The following is a 15,020-nucleotide window of genomic DNA, read 5'->3' as shown; positions in this document are numbered from 1 at the left end:
TTCACCGCCCAGCACTAAATGCATGACCCTGCCTATAGGAACTGCAGACACATCACACAGGGAGAGTCTTAAATTTGACATTTTAATAGGCACATGTGGCAGTGTGTCATCTATAAAAAATATACTTGCATATTGGATTCATTCATTCCCTCTTTTACTTGTTATTGTTATTGTCCTCAAGAAGACCTTGTTTGGCGGAACTGGTTTTGAAAAATGAGTTCACGTTAAAAGCACATTTTTTCTATAAAATAAAAAAATGTAATAATGAAAAACAGCTAAACTTAATCGCCCTTCACATAAAAGTTGTACCAGACATACCAACAAAAGCCAGGAACAGGATTATCAAAAGTTCAGTTCTTACAGGAATCCTGCATCCTTAAAAAACCAAACCACATGTAAGGAGAGTCCTTTATCGTCAGCCAGTTCCTACATCTCTTAGTAGCAGTTCTTCTTCCTCACTCCCTAAACCAAGCTTCCAGACACACTGACATGCTGTGGGTTTTTTTTATTCTTTTTTTTTTCTTTTTTCAGTGAGAAAGTATGTGAAATCTCACATCTTTTCCGACTGATTACCTCTTTGGTTTGGCACACATCAGTAAGGAATCTTCGTCTGGGGGTGACACATCGTCTAAAAACACATTAAAAATATTTTGACGAAAGGCTGAGAGGTGCTTCAAAACACCCACCTTGTCTTTTGTTTATAGACTTTGCTCTTATAAGACATGTTGTCTCTTGTTTAAGGAATATGAAGGTGAGCTTGCAGGACACATTTTTTTTTGGAATGTGGATGAGGAGCTTTGCCAGGCCACAATCCTTCACGTCATGATCAAAGATGTCAGTTCTTTTGAGTTCTTTGGTGCTAAACTTTGGGGACCATCTCTTGTTCGCAGACACAACAACTCTTCAAGCAGCTGGAAAAAATTATATGCAACAGTTGGAAAGCATTTCTCACTTGCAGTGACAATAGTAGGACTTGTCTGACTGTTGTCTTTTCCAGAAAAAAATACTTTTTTATTAAGAAAACACAGCAGACTCCAACTTCGCATTTTGTGGCTCTGCTTATACCCCTTTGGCTTCACACACTCTCCCATTTGAAACTTACAGAGGATACCAAACTAGCAAACAGGACTTCAGTGTCTTTGGGGTGATTTAGAAATACAAAGCTGTCGTGTTTCGAGAGTCAAATTAAGAAAAAAACAGTGATGTGAAAAAGGTGAAAATGTTTCACAAGAAGTGGAACATGCACTTTATAAGTTATAAATGAGCGGCGTCAGTGATGTCATGTTCCAGTCTTGAGTACGCCGTGTTCAGGCAAGAGTCGCTATGAGACCAAAACACTAAATACTCCAGAGGAAAATGAGGCAGACTGACTTGAACCCGTTCCCATAGCCGGAGGAATAAAAGCCCATTCTATAACTGCAGGCTTTGATGGACCTCGTCAAAGTCACTGCATGACGTGAGTGCTACATGGCCACACAAAGGAGCTGCACACAGATTCCCAGTGGAACCGTTAAAGCTCTCTAATGTCGCTGCTGTCTCTATGTTCCAATTAAAAACCGAATCACAGATTTTTTTTGCCCTTGAAACATATTCAGAAGGTTTTAAAAAGTCTGAAAACCATGAAAGGAGATGGACAAATGAAGAATTGTTGAGGTATAGTTGTTTTAGAATTACCTAATGTCAGCACAGGCAGTTTTCTTTTTTTATTTGCTTTTATTTGACTTGTCTGTATTTGTCTTAACATACCACATGCCATCCTTTGAAAGCTGACACTGCAGTATGTAGGTGGAATAATGCCAAGGCCTGTTGGTGAATAACTACTCAAAGATGAGCAATATAGTAAATGGCAGCTATTAGTGATAGAAACAGTAAAGTTAGGTTTAAGTTTCATGAAGCAGTCTGTTAATCCAGGCTGTAGACATTGTGATTTAAATGCTTCTGTGGCACACTTTTATTTTAAAGCTTTAAATAATCCCTTTAGGGCTTTAATTCCATCTGTTGGTGTGATCTTACTGTAAGACTGCAATCCGGTACCTTCTGTGGAAAGACGTGCACGCCGTGGCATATTACTGACTTTTGATGATTAAATGTCTTACTGTCCTTCTTTTGTTTCTTAGTTTTAAATGGATTGTTGGCTGTTTGTAAAGACAGTACATCTGTCAATAAAGTGGAAGTAAATGAGGGGTTATTACTTATGGCGACTGATGGCTAACCAATGATAGGTGCGATTAGCTTAGTTTCACACAATACATCTTGGGGCGCAGTCGCACTGGCAGGTTTTGACTCGCACCCGAGTTTGTTGATTCCGATTTTCAATTTATATGGTAAGTCAGAAAATTAACATGAGCCCAGAACCAATCATGCAAGATCAGCCCCCTAAATGTGATGGTAAACAATAAAAATAAGGAGAGATGTTAGGAATGAGAGTAAGATCCATTTTTTTCGTTTCAGAAGAATTTACATAAAATGAGTCCATAATCTTTGGGGATTAGGTTCTGGGCTGATGATGCACACATGCTTGGGAAGAACTTGGACCATATATGGATAAACCCCAGAGCCTTGAGACTGATGTTGTTTGGATGCCAGACAATTCGAAAGCATTGCTTTAGGTGGGGAACAGGGTGGAGAAGGGACAGCGAACCGCCTAGAATGCAGAGAGAGAAAACCATTCATGTGTTTTAAGGCAAAAATATGATTGTGACTGACTGAAAAGAAAGAGGCTGTTAAGATATTTGGCCATTTCAGTGCATATTCGCATTAAGCCACAAAGTGATGGCGTAATTGATAATGGCATATAGAGGGATGTTACAACACAGTGTATATGGGTTGAGGAAGATTAATAAGATTTTTCTTATTAAAATTGCGATAAAGCTTCATAAACTGGTGGTTTTGCAACTGAATGATTAAAAAAAGGATGACATGTCAACTTGCTTAAAGTTTTAGGTTGTTTATTTTCACAAATAAAAATAGCTCCAGAGTGAAAATGTCAACACACAAAATCGGAGATGGGAAAAAAATACATCACAAGTACCATATATAGAGATACAGTGTTCCCTCGCTACATGGCAGTCACTTTCTCACTGTTTCGTGGATTTTTTTCTTTTTTAATTTTGCATCCTTTCTTTTTTTTACAGCATAGTGTGTTCTGATTGGCAGTAGACCTTGTCAATCAGTCTCTTATATGTGCCGTGTCTCCTGTACAGATACATGTAGTTCTCCAAATCTACATCAATCTTTCATCGCGACCAGATCTTTGTATTCATTCTATAGTGCTGGACTTATTTTTTGATGAAAGTTTAAAGAACTTTGAGAGTTTAAGCAAGAGAAAAAAGTGTGAAAATGTAATGGAAAAATGAAACATATCCCCTGCGATAGACGAGGGACACTGTATACACATGGAATAAGAAAAGCGGGAGGCTAAAAGTCAAAGTCAAACTTTTTAAACTCTTTGACTTGGGGAGGCTCTTCAGATGAAAAACAAATGCTTAAAAGTTTTATAAACACTAAGTGAATCAACTCTCATAAAATATTTCTTCTTTGCATATAGTCATAAAAACAAGAGCGAATGGTTACGATCCAGAGTTGTTGTAAAAAGTTGCTTTGCCAGTATTTTTCAGTAAAGTGTCCACAGGAGCAGGGCTGTTTTCAGTAAAATCACACCAAGTCCTCATTCACAGGAACACACAGCCAAAATGGACTAGTCACACTTGTGTATGAGTGCTGCCTGTTTGTTCACAAGGGCAGACATACGCGGATATGTATATACGCATACCATGGAGGTGAGCATTATATTCATTCCCTAAATGCTAAATTCTCCTAAAACAAACACCTGCCCAGAAACAGCCGGGCTGAGGTGAGACAACAGCTGAAAGTCTCTCTATGTATTCCCACCTCGCCACTGCAAGGCTCACTGCTGTCATGCCATTGATATACTTAACATTCTTTTTCCTTTTTTTTCTGTGCAACAGAAGTTTGTGTCAAAATATATTCTCACACGCACAAGCACGCACACGCACACACAGAGTGCCGGCAGTGCTAGATTCATTTTATCTGTTGTGGCTCAGCATGAGGTGAGAGTTGTAAACCTCGGAGCTGTCTGGAATAATGTCTGCTTCTGCCAAACTATGTCCACAGTGAGGGACCAGAGAGGCTGTTTTACGAGAGTAGAGTGACAATAATCACAAAACTATCCTAACAGTGAGGTGTACTTAAGGAGGATTTTTATACTACCTCTGAAGGCTTTGTAAATAGATAATAAATAATTACATGTTCATTTTATAAGCCAGTAAAACACATGAAGTGGGGCCAAGTTGTAAATCTGTTAGTAAGGGGAATTTAGCTTCTTTTTATTTGTTGTTGTAATCTATTTTTAGATCACATTACTATTAAAACAAAAAATATGTTGTTACAGTAAAAAAAAATCCCTTTTGAGGGAAATTATTACAGAAATTATATACATTAAAAAGCAAGTAAGCAAATAATTAAAATTAGGAAATATTTGTTATTCATTTTAAACTGCTAAAAATATCCTTACTTACAATTCTCCCAATAAGTCCCAATAATATTTTCATTTGTTGTAAATTAATAATTGGGATTTTTTTTAAGCCAAAAACGTGTCAAATTCTAGGACACAGTTTCTGCAGAGCGGCAGGAGTTCTTTTAGAAATTGGCCTCTAAATTATGGGACTGTTGGCACGCGGCAAGCCCGCCCAATTCCAATCATCCATCTGTTGACATGCTCTTCCACCAGCCCCTCATTACCCCCAGTCTAACCTTACCGGAATCACAGATTTGGCGAAGAATATTATAGAGATATCCAGATGAACTGTTTTGTGCTAAATGCCAGCTCAGACGAGGAAAACAAGGACGTACATCAATCTATTTGTCTATATGTGGATGCATCAAAATTGGGCAGAGCAGGTAGCTTATGGCTTGCCATAGTAGCTTCTACTTTACCACTACAAGCTTTATCTAACAGCATTTTTTTGTCTGCTTCTGATTCACGATCTGCATAGGGAAATACTCATTTAAGTTAAGTTTAATTATCTCTCTCTCTCTCTATTTATATATACATATATATATACATATATATATACTATTTATATATATATATATATATATATATATATATATATATATATATATATATATATATATATATATATATATATATATATATACACATGTACATACATACTTGCTGCTCTCCCTATTGTCCTTGTTTTTCCCATCCGCCATTTGAATGTGTATTCTTCTTCTCGCAACGAGTACCCCCTATCTACCCTAACGTTTTACAGGCTCTTCAGATGTAAACAAAAGTTCGACACTTGATGAAGACGCATCGAGAATAAATCACGGAACTAAAAATCGCTATATATCACCATATCGATATTTTAAAATCTGAAAACTATCCTAGCAGTAAGGTGTCCTTAAGGAGGATTTTTATACTATCTCTGAAGGCTTGTAAATAGATAATAAATAATTACTTGTTCATTAGATATATATTTTTTTTATATATATGTATATATATATATATATATATATATATATACATATATATATAGTATATATATTTATATTTTCTTCTTCTTCTATTATTTCAAAAATAATATATTTTCATTTATTTTTACAAACCAGGTCAGACAGCATATGCTACAGTAGCTTCCACTTGCATAATTTACTGCTTAATAAAAGACCTATTTAGAGATTTGACACTCATCCACAAATAACCACTCTGGGCATTGCATGCCTCTTTTAATAGTTTGTTTGGGAGTTGTATGTGTTTTTAAACAGGTGTCTTTTAAACTGATATTGAAATTCGTCCCAGGGGTCAACTCACTGTTAAAATACCCTAAAGGCCACAGAAGAGCAGGCTCCATTAACAGCCCTCCTTACAGGAAAGCCGATCCACTATTTTTGTTGATGTGTGTTCAGATAAGACTCACACACACAAACACAACACAGCCATGAGAAGAAAGTTCTCACTCATTCATCTTGTGTTTTGCAGAAGTGCTGAGATAAATTTGCTTTTAGAAGGAAGTTGGCAGCGTGGCGTGTCAGAGGTGAAAGAGGGCCAAAGGTTATCATTAGTTTCCATCATGACCTGATCTCTGTCATCATCAGGTAGCCATTCATCTCTCTCTCTCTTGTTTCCACATTTTCCGTCTTTTTTCTCTGTTTTTTGAGGTTTTCAGCCTCAACACTTGAAGCAAAAAAGCTAGAAAAATTAATCATTTTTAAGCAGAGCAGTTTGCAGATGTGGAGTGGGTTTGAGATCAGTGTGACTGTGGATTGTGAAGTAGAACATTCAGTTCCTGGTCATGCTGTGCTGCTGTATTATGGAAAAAACTCAAGAAAGAGTTCTGCTAAAAGAATACAGCAAAGATAACGCCCTTGCTGTTCAACAAGGTGCCCTTTAAGAGGAAAGTGAGCAAAGTTACACATGAGGCGCTCAGGAGTGTTGAGCTCCGATTTGATGTCTCCTTTTGAAGTGTCTTTATAAAAAAAAAAATCTCTGCGCTCTGAATTGAACTAAACCCATCTGAGGCTGGGGCCTCGTCTGTCTCAGCTCTTCTTTCCTTTTTGTCCTTGGTTCACTCGAGGGACGACTCCTGTCTATGTTTCACCACCATGCATGCTGTCACAGCATACTAATAGTTTAGAAGACCTGCTCCACTTCAAGACTACTCTTTTTGTCAAAGGCAGCAAGACGCTGAGTGAGACACATAACTGTCTGCAAAAACATGCTTCATTGCGCTAGATAATGTGTCTGAAACCACAACACCCAGGTCACCCTGCACTGACTATCACATCTCGCCATAACAAGTTTGTAACTTACTGCGTTTGTTGTGACACTGGACAGCGAGTTCAAAACTGTAAGGAGTTATTTCAGGTTCTGCCCCGCACTAAATCTGAAACTTCAACTCTTAATGATGCAAAAACTATTTAAGGAAATTTTAATTTGTCACCTTTAGTCAGAAGCTTGAGTGTTCCAGCAGCCGTGCTGTGCCACAGAATGTATAATCACATGTAGCAGTTTTGTGCAGAATCTGACACCCACAAGCAAACGGACATGGAAGTAGCAATCAAAAGTCCTTCACGGCTTGTTGTGTAAAGCTACGTTCAAACCGCCCTTGGCAACACGTGTTCAAGCAGCCCCTTCTAATGAAAAGTCAATATGAACAAGTGTAAATGCGCATTTTGGGGTACTGGATTCAAAACTCTTGCAATCACACAAGTTTCTAGGTCCGTTTTCGGGCTCAATGTACAAAACTATTGAACACACGTTGAAAGCAGGTCAAACTTTGACCAATCAGGAACTCAGATTTGGTCCCCTTTCATTGAAGGAAGTGCCAACCATTTGAAAATTGATCATGGAGGAGAAATTAACAATCACATTTTGTGCCTGACCAGAATTATATTGTATTATAATTATATAATATACAATATAATTATATTATATATTATATATTTCATATTTTGGAATAGAGCTGTGAAAAAGCAAGATTCATGAGATTTACTGTACATCGCTTCAACATTTCTCATGAAGCCTCGTCCAACTGTAGCATACATGCATTAGTAAACAGTAGAAATAGAAGAAGAAGCCCCTCCCTGCATGACTAGTCTGAACAACAGTGGCACCATGCATGTTTAACCCTTGAGCTATCCTAGCCACTCATCATCTAAGATAGCACAAGGGTTAAGAACCTGCATTTCTGCCCGGTGTGTATGTAGCCTAACACCTCTAACACATGTCTGTTTCTGAATCTTAGCTCAGGAAACCTCTCTTTGTGACTGATTATTTATCTTTTATGATTCACTATAGCCTTCTTTTTTGGACTTTCTCCTGGTCTGGATGACCAGCTGGCATACCTTCTTGGGAGGGGGTCACGTGTGCATTGTAAGAGAGAGGGAGTGTGTTTTCTGTTTCCAGAAACTGTCTTGAGCTGCTTTAACACCCCACCCCCCACCCCCCTCCATCAACACTACCTTACCTCCATCCCCATGGGCAACAAAAAAACAAGAAAAGACCCCCAGCCTGCCCATCCCACTGTGCTGGGGGTTGGGGAGGGGTGGATGCTGCTGAGATTGAGTTGCTGGTTTACTGAAAATAGACTGTGAAAGACAGAATCTTTTCTATCAGGCAGACAGAGGGGTTTGATAGAGACAATCCCAGCAAAAGAGACATATCTGGCAGTGCTGAACTTCAGGGGAAAAGACTAGACACAAGGTGTTTAAGAGGGGTAAGACCTCATGGTGTGTTTTTGTGCACATGCAGTGATGATGCCCTTACAATGGTCCCTTTTATGTACCACAGACCCTTTCTAAAAATAGTCTCATGGCGACCCGGGACAACTTTGAGCATGTTTTTACTTAAAAATGATGTAAATTATACGTCTAATAACATTCAAAGCCTTTTGGTTGCAAAAAAAGTCCCGTGCTCCCACAAAATAACCCACTCTTTTTATTTGATTATTTTTATTAAGCTTTTGCCATTGTTTGTGTTGTGCCTTTTCATTGCATTTGTGTAAACACAGTGAATAGGAGCTGGGGGCAAAGGCAGCAGGTTGGACCTAAATGTTTCTTGTGGTGTAGACATTCAGCCTTTTTGACTCATTTACCCCACCAGCAGATGCATCATTCAGTTGCAGACAGTTGTGGTCGGCAATTTAAATCCACATGCGCTTTCGTTCGGAAATTCAAGTCCCGTTGCCAGGTTTCCGTGACTGCCTCTATGTCACGCTAGATTCCACAGAAGCGTGTGTGAAGCCATGCAAAAGACATCTTGAATGTTTTTTTTATTTGATGTTATGGTAAAGCTGTGTGGAAGTGAACATTTCTCTCAATAGAGGCTTGATATACTGTATTTTGCTATTCCAAGTTAAACCGCACCAGCTCTCCCAACATTTTTAATTTTTCAATCTAAGGACGTTAAAAAGAAATTGAATTCCATAGAGTAAAAGTTTTTAAACTGTGTTGAAGAACACGAAATGATACCTTTATTTCTCTTCTGTGATTCTAAAACAGCTTTGTGTTCCAATGAAACATGTTGCTTTTATGGAAAATCTTAGATTAAAGCTTGTTGGGACTTGCTCAAAGTATTTTTACTATACCAATTTACTATAGCCTGCACCAATCCTGGAATGCAAGGACCATATTGTTTTTACAATTCTCCTTTCCAACTGCGCTTTTGAGGGACATTTTGACCCTTGTACCAATATAAATTCTTGTATGGGTACTGGAAAGAAAAAGAAAAAAAAGACAGCGGGCTAAACTGTCAAAACATGAATGGGGCCAAAATACCATGTGGGAGTAAAACAAAATATTTCAAAGTCCATTGAGGGAAATCCAAAGGAAAATTGTAACTGTTATGAGATGACCACAGGACCTAAGAATTGGCTGCTATTTTGTGGCAAAATGTGAAATTTGGTGATTTTTCACATTTTACAACAATATCGGAAAGCAAAACTTTTGTTTGAGCGATTTTCACAAATTTTCCCACATGCCAAAAATCTACTACCGACCCTTGACCTCGGCAAGAGGCTGCCATCGTTTTACTAAAAACACCAGCTACAAATTTAAACTCCTTCTAGAGATTTTGATCTATCGCCTCCTAACTTCTCAAGTATAATTGGGAGACTTTTTGGGAAAAAAATTTGGATTTAAAGTTTGTAGATTTTGAACAACGTTAGCCTTTACATTACAAAAATGGTATTTTTTTGCTGCTCTCATATTTTCTTATCAAATTTATTCATATTAAATGTAATTTTCTTCTGTTTTTTAAATATATTTGTTTTACTTGCATTCTTTATTGTTTGTTGCACATTTTGTCATTTTTGCATCTTTCAGTGATTTTTCTTTTTACTTAAAATTGATGATCAATGTGTTTATGAGCCGTTTCTGTGGTAGACTCCGGTTAAAATGAAAGACAGCATTGTTTGCTGTGATTTTCACCCATCTAATGTTCTCTGTAAAAAGTAAGCATGGTTTTGCATAGGTTTTATAGAAGAAAATAGGTTTGTTTTGAAGAATTTCTTTCTTTCTTTCTTTCTCCCGAAGTATATCTGCGCTTTTACTTGAGATTTTTCTTATAAGGAGTAATTTGATAAATACCTTGCTACATACAGCTGTATGTAGTTGATCGGCCGGCTCTCCTTTACTTTTCTGCTTCTTTTCCCTATTTTTCAGTCTGTGATTTTGCCCTGGTCACTCAAACTAGAAAAACTCTTTTGCTTTCTGTGTTTTTGAAAAGGAAGTGCTAATGGATAGTTTGCTTTTGTTCTGCATGTTACATTCAACGTTGAGGTTAATTTAAATCCTGTCAAGCATTTATCTTTCCCTGAAAAAATTGTAGAGAGTTATAGTAATTAGTTTTTGTTTTTGTTTTTTTGCTTTTAGCGGAGAGTAGCTAGGGGTCTAGACAGGCCTGCAGCTGAACCAAATGATTTCTCCTTATTTTGTTGCACTATTAAAGTTTGCTGTGGTGCTATGCTACTGCAGAGTATTTGAAATATAGTGAGGGTTTTTAAGAGCCGATAAAAGAAGATAACCTGATCTTAAACATATTTAGATAGATAGTGAGAATAGATGCTGGTAGAGCAAAACAAGACTGCTTACATCAATTTGGATCAAGAGAAAGCATTTAGCATTCTGTATTTTCAAAATTGATCAGAACTGTTTGTAATTACATGTCAGTAACCAGGTTCTTTCATTGCAGTTTTAATGTCAGATAGCTCTAACTTTTTCGTAGAAGTGGATGTTTCACTTTCTAAGTTCAGAGGGCCACTCTTTGACCCGTCAACATGTGTGCTTGTGTGTTGATGTTTCAGCTGAACTCTCCGATGAACTCGGTCAGCAGCTCTGAGGACATTAAGCCGCCGTTGGGCCTCAATGGCATGATGAAGGTGCCAGCCAAACCCTCAGGCATGGCCCTGTCACTCACTAAGCACATCTGCGCCATCTGCGGCGACCGCTCTTCAGGTGAGTGGCACGAGACTAAGATGCCTGTCTGCAGGTCAAAACAAAATAAAAAGTACATCCATCCTTTTCCTAAACCCACTAAATCCCTTTCTGGGTCACAGGGTTGCTGGAGCCTATCCCAGCCACTCTTAGGCAAAAGCAGGGTACACCCTAGATGTTTTTCCAGCCCATCTAAAAAGTACATGTTGGTCCTTTTAAAATTTGGTTCAGAACCTACAAAGGACACAACTCTGTGCTTCCCCTAGTGATCAATTGTAAGGAGATTTCAACTGGAACGACTCAACCCCTTGTTTTTTTTAACAAATGAAAGAAAAACTGGACTCCCACTTCAAAATCTCTGAAAATATATCAAGATTAACTTTGCCTTAAATCAGCCTTACTGACCACAATGATAAAACTTCGCACTTCATCTTCTGGCGGTGAGAGACCTTCCTGGAATAATAACAATTAGTGAAATTATTCACTAATCTTACTAGTTGGACGCCAAAAATAAGGCACTTCAGAAGAAAACATACAATGATGATGTGAAGGGGAAATGATAGAAGCCAAAACATAGGAGCAAATGATTCCATGATTGGATAGAACAAATCCTCAAACCAGCTTTTGCTACTTTCCAGAAGTGCGGTGTGTGTGGGGAAACTTCACAGCCCATTGCTCATGTCTTTGAAATCCAACTAAGAAGCTATAATGAGAGTCAGTGATGGATAGTCTTATTTTTACCCCAAAATGAAGAAATTCTCTGCAGTGGTTTTAACACATCACAAAATGGGTCAAATGTCAATATTGGAGCTGGAATAAATATATCCTTGAAGGCAATGAAATTTGTCTCCATATGTGATCAATATAGGAAAGTTATCTCAAATTTAAAGACTTTTTGCCCTAATGAACTTTTAATTTGATGTTAAATTTATTTTTGGGCACATTTTTCTTTTATTTTTACAATGTCCAAGATCATCGACTGTCATTTGGGCAAGAAATAGCCCAAACACTTATCCACTTCACAGCAAGTATGTTAAAAGAATCACTACGGTGAAGATAAATCACACTGAAATCTTCTTTGCAGACTTTTATTTGTCCCATATTTTTGGTAAACAAAGAAAACGGTGTTTTAAATAATTTCCTGTAGATAACCATGAAAAGTTTTAGGCTAAAGGGTGAACCTGGGCATGTAATTCAGTGGACATTTTTACTGTCATCCTGCGTCATCGGTGCAGCATGCACCCAAGGGGGAAAAAAATCAAAACATTGTTTAATGGCAAGTCATGCTTCATTTAGCCTTTCTTGGAGGCTTTATTTATCTTCCCTGGTGGTCTGGCCGGCAGCAGGCGAACAAAGACACAGTTTGAGTAACACTGGGGAATGCAAATGGACTAAATCTGTTAAAAATAACAAAAAAAAGAACTGTGAGGCAGGAGAAACGTAGATGTGAACAGGGTCCTGCTCCAGCTTGCCTATAGTGGGCCTCTTTCTCTTTCACCATCACAATATGAACCCCAAACACTGTTCATTTTAATAGGCATCTGATTATAATTACTCGTTTGTTCTTCTAAACTGTGGTTCCTTTATGCTGTTTGTATAACTCAGAACTATAAATGCTGCTGTGATGTCAGCGTGAATGCTTGTTAATGATGTTACAATGCTCTATGTGATTCTGTTTGTGTTTTAATGGTCACAGGGTCTCAGGGTCTCTATCACCAATGTGACATCTAATGTGAGAAAAGAGGAGAATGTGAGAAATTCATCTTTTTTCTGGGATTTTCAGGTAAACACTATGGGGTGTACAGCTGTGAAGGCTGTAAGGGTTTCTTCAAAAGAACCGTGCGTAAGGATCTGACCTACACCTGCCGCGACAACAAGGACTGCATCATAGATAAACGCCAGAGGAACCGCTGTCAGTACTGCCGCTACCAGAAGTGCTTAGCCATGGGGATGAAGAGAGAAGGTATAACACATAGCGTTAGGATAAAATCCCTCTCTGTCATACCCTCAAATCTGTGCTAATCCACTGAAACCCACAAATTGAATCACAGTGCTGTTTATAGAAATCAGTAAAGTCGACATGTGACATAAGCATTTGGATGTGGCCTCACACAAATGTAAACTTTGTGAAATGCAATCAAGACCTTTCATATCTGCAAAGACCAAGAGCAGGTCACCTGTTGACTTTAAGGTTAGATGAATGTCATGCTCAGTCACCAACGTACAAAGAGGAACCTTCAGCTTTGATTAATAACTTTAATATACACCTTTTTAACGAGATGTCACTGGTGAGGCCTAAATAACATGCTCTTTGACATAACATAAGCTGTTTCTGACGTTGCAAAAAGTAGCATTTCACATCGCTTTGCGCTGCTGGGTGCAGGACGGCTTTTCTTCGCTTCAGAATCTGCTGGAATGATGTTAATTTGTAAACGGTTAAAAAGTCACGATAGTCAAAAGAATGAAAACACTGCAGCTAAATCTTTTGTTTTAAAGGTTTAATGAACTGATTTTTATCTTGTAGCATCAATGGACTGAAACCATGGATTCAAAAAAAGTATTCTTAGCAGCAACAGTGACTTTGATGATAGTCTGAAGAAATAGGGCGTAAATAGAAGATGTGACATCTCATCTTTCTTTTACGTAGTTGAAGGCTAACCACTGGAACCCAGAGTAGGCACTTGTTGTAGGCTATTGAGTCTAACATTTTAACATTCAACGTAATGCGCATTTTGAAAATCAAGACAAAATCTGTACTTGCGGAAGTCAACATAAAAACGATTCAGTTTTATGTTATTTAAAGTATTTTTTTCACAGTACCGAGAAATTACAGTCTGTTCTCTAAAAGCACAGACAGACTGTAATTTCAAGTGATCTGTCATGTTAGTTAAAGGTCACTGCATCCGCTTCAAGAAAATGCTAAAACATACGTGTTCGTTTTTTTGTTACATATTTCCTTGAAGGTCATTTGTTTTGTAGGCTGTGTGCTAATGAATGCCGACGATGTAACCACAATCTTTCTCACTCTGTAATAAATTAGATGAGGTTCTTGAATTCTGCAAGACAGAGTTGTTTGCTTTACTTATCTGACTTCTGCGACCCATTTCAGAAAATAATTGTATAGAATTTTTGAAAATGACATTTACATAAAGCAGTGATGTTAAATACCCACTCTGATGAGAATTGTGTTTTTAATATTCTCAACATGTCCTTGTAGCATTTTCTGACAATGGAGGAGATATGAAAAGAAAATTCAGATTAAAATGGCATTTCTGAGTATTTTTTTATTGAAATTGTTAAGTAGGAAAATGAAAAAAGCACACACACAAAAAAGATTGTATTTCTTACATACATTGACTGTATAGGAGAACTAGACTGAGTGATCCCTCCCCACTCGTGTTCCAAAAAGGAAGTAAACCTGGCTCCAAGAAGCCAAAATCCCATAGACTTCTATTGAGATGTAAAAAGCTATTACTCCTTCATTATATCTGTCAGAATGACCGTTCTTGCTCTCCTACTTCTTTTTAACATGTTCTTGCTAATCCAATTTTTTTTCATGATATTTAATCCTTTTTATAATTTATTCAAGTTAAAAACTGACCAATCAGTAACAGCAAGTGGTGCCCTGCTGGCCCCCACCTCGAACGTTGGAAGCTGAGATTGAAAGATTTTACCGAGCCGTTTCAGTGGGTGCGGACATGAACAAATTTACTCCTGATTGGCAACAAAAGTTGCCATGGAAACCAACTTGGACACTAATGTTAGGTGAGGGGTGTGAGGGCCGTCAGCTAGTGGCAGAGCATGTAAACAGAGGGCTCAAGATCAAAAGATGATCGGAATGGGTCTTTAAAAAATAAGAAGCAAATCATGAAGGTCGCTTGACAATATAACAAAAAAAAAAGAGAACAGATGTGGTTCTCAAAAGTAACACAATTTGATCTAGATGTGTTTGAGCAAATCCCATTCATCTGACTTTAAAGTAATTTATCATAAACCTGAGCTTCACTCCCAAGTTTTACCCACAAATGCAGCCCTTAGTCACACAGTAACAGCATGTGCAC

The 15,020-nt window shown here is 37.8% G+C and overlaps 1 protein-coding gene across 3 annotated transcripts in view; it reads left to right on the top strand.

Annotated features, from left to right (window-relative positions):
- Positions 1-15,020, top strand: part of rxraa (retinoid X receptor, alpha a) — a 125,403-nt gene that overhangs the window by 87,957 nt on the left and 22,426 nt on the right. For all 3 annotated transcript variants that reach the window (XM_011481990.4, XM_020707820.3, XM_011481988.4), the window contains 2 exons: positions 10,830-10,980; positions 12,743-12,922. In XM_011481990.4, coding sequence (XP_011480292.1) covers positions 10,830-10,980; positions 12,743-12,922 — 331 coding nt within the window. The remainder of the gene's footprint in view (positions 1-10,829; positions 10,981-12,742; positions 12,923-15,020) is intronic.

The sequence above is a fragment of the Oryzias latipes genome, chromosome 12 (assembly GCF_053564925.1).
Source record: "Oryzias latipes strain Hd-rR chromosome 12, Olatipes_Hd-rR_3.1".
NCBI lineage: Eukaryota > Metazoa > Chordata > Actinopteri > Beloniformes > Adrianichthyidae > Oryzias > Oryzias latipes.
The sequence above is the reverse complement of the archived record's forward strand: the minus strand, read 5'-3'. Positions and strand labels throughout refer to the sequence as shown.